The following is a 12,306-nucleotide window of genomic DNA, read 5'->3' as shown; positions in this document are numbered from 1 at the left end:
TGATAAATTGTGTCATCATTTAAAGATCCCTCTCTCTCTCTCTCTCTTTTTTTTTTTTTTTTTTTTTTTTAATATAGACTGTGCTTAGGGGCTCCACAAGAGCTATCATGCCTTAACAGCACCATTTGGAGCTATTTTCTATGTGTATGATGTCCCTACAGTTTTCAGTGAATTCCAGACTCTGAAATATTTTTGTATGGCTTGGCTTGGACGTATTGGCAAGCTCCTTGCACTTTGTCTACCCTTAACTACTGAGAGGTATTATTGATTTTCACTCTATTTTAACACAGAATATTTGGTAACATCATTAGTGCTTGTGAGTTGTTTTTAAATTAAAAAAAAATAAACAAGAAGACAAAAACTACAGTATATTTCTAGTAATTTGAAAATACAACATTTCAATCTAAAGTGTTATTGTATTTTTCATTTTAACTTCTACTTTTACTTTCATTCATATCCTCTGGCTTGCTTTACCTCATATGGGAGCAACACAAAGCACAGGAAGTCCGTCAGCCAGATAAACTGCAATTACAACTGCCTCATTTTGACAGAGCTATGCAAAACATCCAGCACACAGCCCAGCTTTGCCTCCACCAGCTCACTGTATCCACCCTGCACCTTTCTGCTAGCCTGCACGTACACGTGCATGTAAACACCCCCTTTGGTGTGATAAATTGCTTTCAGGCAGTGAATAAATTCTGAAAAATCATTTAGAGCAAAAGGGAATTTTTCTTTTTTTTATCTTCCTATTAGAAATGTCAACTATGGGGACTAGTTTTCTTTTTTCACAATGGGTTCTGTTTCCTAATAGTCTCTTTGGAAGTCTCTAAGTTGCAAAAAGATTTGGGCAATATAGGAACCGAAGCTGTGACCAGGGGCTACAGCACAAGCAGCAGTAGACAAAGCAGCCAGAGGGATGGCCGTGGTCCTCTGTCTAGCAAGATCTCTGTTCTACCAACAGCAGGAGGAGGTTCAGAGACAAGCCAGAGCTCAATGTGCGGTCAAGAAATCTGCTTTATTTGAAATTCTCATCCAGCCCAGTGCAGAGCAGTGACTCCGTATGGGGACACGACCCTTGAAAGCAGACTCCAGTAGCACTGCTGAGGTCAGCAGCCTTCCCAGAACCGCATCAGCCAGGAGAGAAGCTATTTTTTCACTTGACAATCTTCTTTCTGATCAATGCAAAACCCCATTCTGAAAGCCACCTGCTTCCAAACACCAAACCCGAGCTGCTGACCTCCCCCCGCAGCCCCACAACCAGGCACCTGTCCACTTTCAGGGTTTTTTAGGGTTGCGCTTTCCTGAGGTTCAGAACCCACTGACACGACTATTTGAATGCAGTGTGGACATTGCTCAGCGCTGTCACTTTACTGTGGAAGAAATTATTGAAAATGGGAATGTTGGGGAAATATATATGTATATATATATATCAGAGGCTTATAGTTTTGACAGTGTTAGTTGTTGTCACATCTGGACCTACTTCCAGTGACTTAAGTGTCCGAATTTGCTACGCAGCTGCCCTGTAACTGCTGTCACGCTACGGGCATGACTCGTAACAATGGCACCATTGTTGTTTTAAGGACTTTTTTTGTAGCTTTTCTTCTCTCTCAGATGGGAAGGGAACCTAAGAGTCATCCAGCCTGACCTGTAAAACGCCAACACCTACTAATTAGTTAATGTAAGTGTTCATGTTTGCTGTTTTGCCACAGACGTAGGACTGTTTGGGGACCCCAGATTTATTCCAAAGCCACAGCAGTTGCTCAGAGAGCGGCGGGATGTCACCCGGCCTCCCTTCCCCTTTCCTGTGCGGGTGCGCACACTTTCCTCGGGGATACGTGAGGGCATCCATCCCAAACCTCCGCTCCTTTACCGGGCCTGCTCCCCTCACTGGGACCGGCCTCTTCTCACAGGCAACTACTGCCAGGACTAGAGGAACGTTGTGCCAGGGGAGGTTCAGGTTGGGAATGAGGAGACATTTCCTCTCAGAGAGCAGTCAGGCGTTGGGACGGGCTGCCCAGGGAGGTGGGGGAGTCACCGTCCCTGGGGGCGTTCAAGGAAAGGCTGGACGCGATGCTTAGGGACACGGTTCAGTGGGTGACATTGGTGGTAGGGGGATGGCTGGACCGGGTGACCTCGGAGGTCTTTTCCGACCCGAACGCCCCTACACCTCCACCACCACCCCCGCGTTCCACGCGGGCTCCCCCCGCCGCCCCCCCTCGTTATGTAACGGCCGTGGCGCCGCCATTTGCCGCCGGGCCCGGGGCGGAGCCGCGCATGCGCGGTGCTCGCCCTCCTCCTTCCTCCTCCTTCCTCCTCCTCGCGGGCAGGCGGCGGCGGCTGCAGCGGGGCCGCGCGGAGCCTTCTCCTGCCGCTCGCCAGGGCCGCCCTGAGGCCGCGCTCCCAGGCCGGGTGAGGGGTGGTGGGCAGCGGCAGGGGCCGGGGCCGGGGCCGGGCGGGCGGGCGGGCAACGGGGGGCTCGGAGCGGCCACACGGCCCCCGCCAGGCCCTGCCCGGGCCCGCGGCCTCCGCCTGCCGCCTCCCGGGAGCTGGGGTGGGGGTGGGGGGGCTGCCGGTGCCAGGCTGAGGGGGTGGAGGGTGCCTCGCAGGGGGCTGAGCCCGCCGGGGCGGCCGCGCCGTGTTCCCGTGTCCCCCGGTGTCCCCGAGGCCTGCTGGGTTTCCCCGCCTGGTGCCGGGGAGCGGCGCTTGTCTGCCCTGGGCCGCCGGAATGCGGGTTTGGGGCGTCGGTGGGCTCGTCTGTGTCTCTCTTTATTCCTATAAACAAACTTTGGGGTGGTTTTAGTACTCTCCTAGTATCCTAATAACCTGGCTAACCTTAATTTCCCACTAATCGAGTCCTGGTTTTATGCGTTTCGACTCCATCGGTGTAATTTGTGGCGTTTAAATGCTCGATTTTTTCGCTCGCAGGCGTCGTGTGAAGGTTGATGTTTTTAAGCAGATGTTCTCGGTTGTGTTTTCTTGTTTGGGGCTTAACTAAAAACACCGCCCGCCTGCTGCACCCAAGGTCAGTGTGACTGAGCTGCTGCGGTGTGTTTGCTGAGGGGCTGAAATACAAAGCGACACGCAAACGCGTCGTGGAAATCTCTGTCAGGATCCCCTGACTCTGGAGAGATTGCCCTAATCCCAAGAAAATAGAACTGAAATGAAACCTGTGTTTCTTTATAATGTTTGCAAAGCAATACCTCATTTTTAATTTTTTTTTTCATGGGGAGTCAGTGTTGTTGCCGAGCTGTGATGCACATAAACAGCGAGAGGCCCTGACTGGGATGTTTCGGAGTGACTGTAGGATCTGCTGGCAGTGAAACAGGCTGGTGCTTTCAGTGTAACGCCCTGTGCTGCAGCTCATGGGAGCTGTTGAATGTCACATGTATCTCTGCATTCTTGCTAATACAATTGGTGTTTTCTTGCGTTCAGCCAGATTTTGTCAGCCATACGAATAATTGCTGTGGAATTACTTGGACTCTTACAGAAACGGATGATGAAGGAGGAGGGCGCGCTGAAAATGTAGCCTAATGCTCCTGCCCAGGGCTGCGTGGTGGTGTGATACACCCTGAAAAAATGGGAGTGTGGCCTGAGAGGTGCCTGCCAGTGGCTGCGAGCTGGTTTGGGTCAGGGCTGTCCTTCTGCGCAGTGCTGGGCGCTGTGATGCTCCGTGTCTGGAAATCCACGCGGTGCTGGTGAATGCCCAGATGTAGGGGTGTTCCAGAGAAACTTTGCTTCTCTAATGGCAGTGAGGACTTTCTGTGCGTGTTGACGGGAGCTCGCCCTCTGTTTGGACAGGCTGTTCTCCCTCCAGCCTGTGTCCTTGCTGTGTGATGGACCGGCTGTGTCCCCGCAGAGTGCTGCCTCGCTGGAAACGTGCAGATTGCATAGGGGTAGTATCCAGCCTGCCAACTGGCGGGGATCACTAGGCCTTACTGGTTGTCCTCAGAACGTTGGACTTCAGGAGCTCTCCTGCGCTTGTGCAGTAAGCCTTGCGTCTCTGTGAGAGCCACACAACTGGATTATGCGTGGGACGCGAGGGACTGTAAGGAAGATGAAAGCTGGAAGTGGGCTGCTGGTTTATATAACCCAGTTCTGATTCCTGCCGTGTCGGCGCGCCCCGGTCCTGCCAGGGGTACAGGCTGAGTTGCGTGTCCTGGTGGGCTGCACGGAGGTGGAGCCTTCCTGGTGTAGAATGTGCTGCTTTGCTGCTCCATCAAATGTGGCTTTTGTACCTCATTTCTGTTTGTGTGGACCTTCTCATGGCAGCTGGCAATAGTGTTTGCTTCCTTTACGCTTCTGGGCTGTGTAGAGTAGTGGCTTCCAGTGGATACGGCTTTACGTCTTTCCAAGAAATATGTATGTGTGCATGTAAAATCAGCTGAAGACCGAGAAGGATGGCCACCTCTAAAAACAGCCTTGGATAAAGAGGGATGACACATCATTCTTACCATTCCTGATTCCAAAGCAGATCACAGCAGGTACACCAGGAGACAGTGATGCAGTTTGGGGAATATTTCTGATTTCCCTTTCTTGAAACCAGTTCCAAGTTCCAGAAATAAAGGTTGAGTCTCCATATATTGAAGATGTTTGTCAAAATTAAACCTGGAAGCTTTTCAGAGGAAGAAACTTTAGTATGGACTAAAAAGCTGTTGTATCTTCTTAGAAACAGAGACCATAGGATCTTCACAAAGTAAAGAGCCTGAACAGATGTCTGCTGTGTATGATTTATGGGAGTTGTAGGCCAGAGTGCATGGACAGCACGTGGCTGCTTCGTAGTTACAGCTTCTGAGTCGCCTGGCAGCGGTAGTTTCTCACACTTGTAGACTAAATGTCTTCTTTTTGTTTGTAGATATGGCTCGTGGACAGCAGAAGATTCAGTCGCAGCAGAAAAATGCCAAAAAGCAAGCTGAGCAAAAAAAGAAACAAGGACATGATCAGAAGGCTGCAGCCAAGGCTGCCTTGATATATACCTGCACTGTCTGTAGGGTAAGAGATACTGAAGGCAAAGTATTACTGTGGGCAGGTCTGTCTCCAGGCCTAGAGCAGAACTTCTAGAAGATTACAGAGTATAAACTAAAGCACTTCTAAGTGGCTGTCTAGTTTGTTACTGTAAGCATTTGCATCTGTTACGTTACTTGCTTACAGATCACTGAGATGCCTTGATAACTGAGATAGGAGAAATGGAGAGCTCATGTACTGATCTGTTTCAGGTAGTTATCTCGCTGAAGTGAGAGGGGCTGCGTGCACTTCCAGTGTGCTGTAAATACCTCCTGATTAACCTCCGGGTAGAAAGATCTCTTCTTTGTGATGGAATTGGCCTGCCCTAACATCCCTGGTTATTGACGTTAATGTGCAGAGGGAAAGGTGGTTTGGATGCTGCCAAAAGCTTTAATGGCAGTTCAATATGCAGTAACTTCTCTTAGAAGTCTTGAGAGAACAGAAATCTGAGCGCTGTTCAGATTATACTTTCCTTCTGGGTGTTCTGGAGTGTTCCAGTGTTGGAGCTGAAGTATAAACTTGCCATTTTCACTTAAATAGTCAGTTTTAGAATAGGTTTGTCATTCCTGAATGTCTTCATCAAGGTTCCAAATTAAGGGCCACACGCTTAAGTACTTATAGCCAGCTCCCCTTTTAGTGAAACGGGGCTGTAGCAGCAATTATTTTGGGCAGTTGTTGCTTGCAAGTATGTTGTGGCAACAGTCTGATACTGCTTGTGCCAAGTAGAGGGTCAGACTGTGCAACACAACTCTCTGGCCTCTTGATAAACAGTGAATAGCTTTCATAAAGATTCGATTTGGATAAAGATGAATGCTCACCTTTTAGCAGTTGGAAATAAGGAGGTGGGTTTTTCACCAAACTAGAGTACGAAATGTAAGGTTTGCAGGCAGATTGCTAGTAAGAATAATAACTGCTGGCGAAGATGCCAAGACAGTACGATACTAGTACTTAAGTACATCTCAGAAAACCTGAGGTTAAATATTCTCTCTTAATCTGTATATAAATTAATGGTGCTCCTTTCTCTAGACAGTGTCACTGAAGAGATATTTTGCTTCACAAAAAACAAAACCAAAAAAACCTAGGGGGTGAACAGGTTTTGTAGTATCATCTAACTCTTGTCCTGTGCATAAAGCTAAATGTCTCTCTTTAATCAGACACAAATGCCGGATCCCAAGACCTTCAAACAGCACTTTGAAAGCAAGCATCCTAAGACTCCACTTCCTCCAGAACTGGCTGATGTTCAGGCATAAAGTTGTCTACAGGTCATTACCGTAATTTTTAAATCATTGTCTGAGAAGGTATATTATGAACCAGTTTTTTGTTTGGCTGTTTTTTTTTACCCCCACCAACTGGGGCTTAAAAGTTGCTTCATTTTCTTTAATATAAAAAATATTTACCTGTAAGTTAAATGTAAACTCCTGAACTGTTGTATCAAGAAGAAAGCTAGTACTTACATAGCTGAAGTGGTTGTGGCATTTTGCTGTGTCCGGAGGATGTTTTGAAAGGTATTAATGTTGTTCGAAATGGTCATCCTTAGAGTTGTAGGAATACTTTGTTCATTAGTTACTGCTTTGAAATGTTAGCTCTTGTACTTTCTTCTTTGAACAAAGTATTTATATTAAACAGGATCTGTGGGTTACAAAACATGTAATGAAAGCAGAATTGTTTAGTATATTTCCAACAATTCAGCCTTCTTTGTTCCTGAAGCTATGCAAGTGAATGCAGATTTTTCTGCATTCAAATACAGAATTTAACCTCTGTGCTAACTCTGGAAGAGATTCCCTGCTGGCCAGTTGTGAAGCTGTAACTAAAAGTGGTTATAATTAAAGGCAGAAATGAGGCAAAAAAACGGTATTATGGCATTTCATTCACTCAAAGGTAAACAGCATTGTGTAATAGTTCAGCTTAACGGAGTTGTTCTTGTTTTTTGTAGGTGAAGTCATGGCACCTATTGACTCTTCTACTGTCAGACCTTACATAACAAACCTGCAGCTGCTTTTCTAAAACTGTTGATCAGCAAAAATGAAGGGGCTACAGAAACGTTCATATTTTTATGCTGTTCCCTCTTGGGCTTCATGCAAAGACAATTCTGTGTAAATGTACAGTTGTGCCCTCTTTGGAAATCCTGAAAAATCAGTCCATACTTGTTATAAAAAAAAATTTTTTTACAATTGTAATTATATTGATGTTCATATTGTGTAAAATAACTCATTTAATAAAGTAGTACTTTGATTTTACAATATCACAGATTAAATGCCTGTAGAAGTTCTGTTTCAACTTTCTGCATTATCTGCCTTATAAAATAATAAAAGACAAAGTGGAATTTTCCCCATCCTGCCAAAACACGAGCAGTATCATTCCACTGAAAGTAATGTACATTACAGTAAATTAATCTTAAGTGGAGAGGGAAGCTGCTCAGATTCACTGTTCGATGTGCTGCCTGCCTGAGCTCAGCCGCTAGTGGTCAAGTTACAGGCTCGAGAGGCACGGCGAGCTCCCTAGAAGCTGCACGAGAATCGTGAGACTTCCTTCTCCACTTCTGTCCTGTGTATTGGAGTCTGTACTACAAGCCATTTCAAAGGGATTCTTGGACTGTGAGGGAGCTAGGTCCTTGGAATCTTGCACTGGAGAGACTCTTGGTAGGCTTGTGATCCTTAACAGTTGGTAGGTGCCTGAGGAAGCTGAGAGGTGATAGGATTTAATGCTTCTGGGGATGCTGGCTTGAAAAATGCTCACAGATACTAGTTAAAAGCAACTCTGCTCTGAGTTGAAAAATAGATTTGAGAAGAGTTTTGAAGATACTTGAGCGGTCAACTGCATGTGTTTCCCCCTCAAATGCATCTGGTTATTTCAGTAGCAGCTCTTCAGGAAATACATAAAATAGCCAGCTGATAATAACCCTTCTTTACAACTAGCTTAAAATAAGCCTGTTGGAAGAGAGCCAAAGTAACTCAAATGCTATGGCTAGCTTAAGAAATTGCATGCGATTAAAGTTGCAGTGACAAGAAAAAGCTGGATAATAACTCTGGGCAAAAACACTTGAGAAGCTAACCATGATTAGCCTTTGAATGTTCTGGGCTCAGTTCTAATCCCAGATGCAGAAGTAGTGAGAAAACATCTGAATTGTTCTAGAGGGCCTGCTGTACAAAATCCTGTCTTTGGAGGGGGCTTATTAAGAGCTTTCCTTGAGAGCTCCCGGTTAGAAGCAATGCTACAACTGCTGTGAATTACTGTAGTTAAAAAGGGATGTAAAAATAAAAATGGTGGCGGTTCAAGTAAGCCTTGCTGCGCAGCAGGACCGTACTATTGACCCTCAAATGGCTTCCTGAAGTCTAGGACCATAGTCTCAAAGACTCATTCACTTAAAAGAATGCACTTGGTATTTTATTATATAAAGTCAAAGCCTTTGTCCTCGTCCACTCATTTGCTCTTCAATGAACACTTCTGTGAGACTAGCTTCCTGTCCTCTTTGCTGTGACAGTATCTGTGTAAATACTCCCTTTGACATGAAGTTTCTCTGTATTATAGTCACTCCGGGATAACCTGTATACCACTTAACTTTTATAGATGATGTTGTTCTCCTCTGCGAGTAATCCACTACTGCACTTGTACACCTGACATCAGAATGTAACCATTTATTTTTTCTTTGATGTTATCAATAACTACATCCTGACCAACTGGCTCCCACAAGGCAAGAAATCTGCTCTCAACCTTTGTGCTGCACGGGGGAGACGTACTTAACTGTTCTGATGCTGTAGTTTGTCTGAAATATGCTGAGTGCAAATGGATAAAGATGCTTCTTGCACTGACTGGTATTTGGTAATCTGGTTTTACTTTGGAAAATGTTCTGGGATGTATCCGTATGGCTTGGTCTTGAGGTGAAGTATCTGTTCCTTCAATTCAGATTGTGTAGCATTAAATAAAAAGATTTTGTTTCTTAAACAATCTCTCTTTATGAGCGCTGGACAGCTGGAAAGCTGCATCTCTAGTGGGATGGTGAAGTTAGAACTGTATTTTGAAACCTGTGTGATGCTTGATTTGAAAATACCCTATGAAATGGTAGGAGAAGGCAAGGGTGATCCTCAGTTCACTAAGACCCCTAGCTGCAGTAGCTGCAGTCTCAAACACGGGAAGAAATGAAAGTTATCACTGCATTGTTCTAAAGGCTTCATGAGTGTAGTGGGAACGCTATCCTAAATGGGGGAGCAGTTCTCATTTAGGGTATCTGCGATACCCCTTGTACCTGGCAGGTCAGAGGAAGGACTAGCGCCTCTCCTGAGCTGAAGGATGGCACCCTGTTAGCTGGCTGAAGACACAGCTGTGCGTTGTGATGTGTCTGATTGAAGAGAATTAAAAAACTAAAATGTAGAACGTCATATTTCCGGCCTGCTTTTAAAAACAAGTGTCACTTACAAAATTAATTTCCTAGCTGTGGACAGTGCAGGAGCTTGAAGCCATCCAACTTTAAATGAAAGTAGACAGAAAGTTTCCCATGTCCCCTTGAAGGAGCTTCACCTTTGGGTAGGGGCAGCTTTTAGGTAAGGCATTCTTCTGTCGTCGGTATGGGTACGGGTGCTTGTGGAACAACGTTAAAAAGGGATTGGGGGTTTTTAAAAGCCCACACCTCTTCTGGGAGTATCTAAAATCGAATTTTAAGCAGGGCTCAGAATGTTTTGCAAAACGTCTCACTTTATTCCCAGAAAGTAAGTTAGCTTGTGCAGTTAGCTGAGGTCATCCCTGGGACTGCTGAGTAATCAGTACGAACAGCTCTAGTTGTGTTGCCCGGACTTACTGGGGTAAAGCAGAGGTGCAGTAACTCGGATGCAGCCACTTCCCAGGAGGTTCTGGTTTCTTCCTATCAAAAAGCTGCGAAAAATCTGGAATGGATGTGGAAGGCGGTTGCAATGTAGCCTTAAGGAAATAGTTGGCATTATGCAGCACTCTGGAAATGTCCCCGGAGACTGTCCCTCTCGGTTATTTGTTCTAAAGCTGCAAACACTTCAGCTCAAGTAAAGCTGATGACCAGGGGCTGTTTGCAAACCACATGGTAGTGAAGGAATTTGTAGCATTTCTGTAAACTGCGTTGAACTGTTTTCCTGTCTTGACCAAATGAGCTAACGGGTGGAATTTCTTTTGCCATCAGACACAAAGTGGCTCGAGGTCTGTCTTGTTTCCCATTTCCACAGAAGCAAGTCGGGGAGTATCTGGCTTTGCTACAAGGGTGGTCTTCCCGAGGTCTGCCCGGTGAAGTCCATTAGTCCTACAGCACTCATAAACAGTGTAAAGGTCAGCTTGTCTTTCTGGCTACTCATTCTACTGCACTTTGGGGTTTTTGATTTACGTGATTAGAACCTGACAGGTTTTGCAGGATTTTGAATTCAGCCCCAAAGCTCGGTTTTGGACATGCGTACAGTATGTGATTTTCCACGTTGTGCAGCACCATCAGAGATGTTGCTGTAGTCCAGGCAGTGGAAAGGCGTGAAGTTCTGTCTGGAATTTTGCTATCAGTGTTTTGAAAACTATTTGGAATTTTTTAATGCCCTGTTTACTGTCTTACGTTTTTTCACGTAGATATGGTACACTTGAGGCTCCCTGAGGGAGCAGTGTTACCGTGGTAGCTTTCAAAGAAAGGCATTATAGGTCAGAGATACATATTTTACAACTCTCCAATAATGCCCTTAACATGCTCTTAGCACCGGGGTTTCAGGGAATAGAGTTATCTGCCTTTGTCCCAGCACTATTATCCAACACAAGTCGGTTCAAGCAGTCTCAAGTTCTTCAGGAAATCCAGCACAGCTTTTCCTCTGAAAAATGCTGTCCACAGCATGTGTAGAGTTAAGATCAATACAGCACGTGGATGGTACTGTAAAAATGTTTGTGTGCTCCCTGTTCTAAGCTGTTACTAAATTACGAACTACGCAGAACAATAGTAAATATTGGAGAAGTAAGGGCTGAGGGAGATCTCCAAAAGCTATCCAGGCCATCTCCTTGCTCGGAGATTGGGTCATATCTGCTAAGACTATCACAATTCTTTCCCTTGTTCATGATTATTTCCAACCAAAGGCATCCCCTGACCTTGTAAGCAGCACGTTCCACTGCTGAGCCTCACAACTGGAGGGTTATCACAGCAACAGTTTATCCCTGCGAGTTAAGTCAATTACGTATTGTTCTTACTGACAGTAGATAAGATGAGTGGTGCCCTCAGCTGAACATTGCTATCACGGCCTCCTTGTGGTCTTCTCTTCTAAGTAAAACCAGGTGATTCAGTCACTCTTCATAGGTCACGACTTCTAAGTCTGGTGATTGCTTGTGCTCTTTTCTGTATCATCTCCAGTCTGGCTGTGTTCTTAACTGACATATTGTCTAAAAAGTGACCCGAAGTGCTGGCAGAGGCTGATGCAGAGTAGGTGGAACAGGCACATTCGGGGACTTGCATACATTAGTTTTATCAGCACGAGCTGGAACTGTATTTACCTCCTTCCACGAGCATTGCATTGGGTCCAGCCTAATAATCTCCATTTTCTGTCCCTCTATTTAATGCATGCATGCTTTCAATGGACCTCAGACCAATTTATCAAGGTATCAGTGTCCTACTCCTGCCTCCTATGCTGTTTGCAGCTCATCCAAGTATGGTTTCGTGGGGAAATCTTGCAGCTGTTCTCTTTTGCTCTATAATCTGCGTTGTTCATGGATGTGCTGGATGGGACAGATCCCACACAAAGCCCTGCAGTTCTCCCGTGAGTATCTTCCCAGGTTCCCAGGTGGAAATGACTCTTTGAGAGCCTTGTTTGCTGCCGTGGTTCTCCTGGTGGTTGGTGTGGATGGGAGCTTGCTGTTTCACCTGGGAGGATTTCACACAAGGACAGTGTCACAGTCCTTTAGAGCTGCAGTGGGGCTTCGCACCCTGCGTGTCCGTGGCGCCAGGCCGCTTTTCACCCAAGGAGATGGATGTTACTGCGGTACTGCAGAGCTTGTTCCTGACAAATCCACGTTGCCTGGCTTCTGCTGAGTTATTTTCCCACATGCATTTACGAGCAGGATTTTATAAAAACTATTACAGCATTTTTCCAGGTTTAGCTGACTAACAGAGTCCCTTGTTTCTTTCTATACCCCTTGCGTTTATCCTGCGGCATTCCTGGGCCCTTCTCTGTGCTCCGTGAGCTCTCAGAGAGGAACGCTAACGGTCTGTGCTCATGTGGGTAACTGCTGGAGGATCTTAGGTCACATTAACCGGCTATTGCCAACTCGGATACCATCTAAATCCTCTAAATACTTTCAGGTTACTCTTTCTACTTTGTGATGTGC

At 45.8% G+C, this 12,306-nt stretch overlaps 1 protein-coding gene across 1 annotated transcript; it reads left to right on the top strand.

The window, feature by feature from the left end:
* Positions 1-2,244: 2,244 nt before the first annotated feature.
* Positions 2,245-8,943, top strand: ZNF706 (zinc finger protein 706). Its single transcript, XM_035318265.1, has 4 exons — positions 2,245-2,409; positions 4,853-4,989; positions 6,156-6,263; positions 6,935-8,943. The coding sequence occupies exons 2-3, from the start codon at positions 4,855-4,857 to the stop codon at positions 6,249-6,251; spliced, it is 231 nt and encodes a 76-aa protein (XP_035174156.1). The 5' UTR covers positions 2,245-2,409; positions 4,853-4,854; the 3' UTR covers positions 6,252-6,263; positions 6,935-8,943.
* Positions 8,944-12,306: the final 3,363 nt, after the last annotated feature.

Source organism: Oxyura jamaicensis, chromosome 2, assembly GCF_011077185.1.
Source record: "Oxyura jamaicensis isolate SHBP4307 breed ruddy duck chromosome 2, BPBGC_Ojam_1.0, whole genome shotgun sequence".
NCBI classification, from domain to species: Eukaryota; Metazoa; Chordata; class Aves; order Anseriformes; family Anatidae; genus Oxyura; species Oxyura jamaicensis.
Note: the sequence above shows the minus strand (reverse complement) of the source record. Positions and strands in the feature narration are given on the sequence as shown.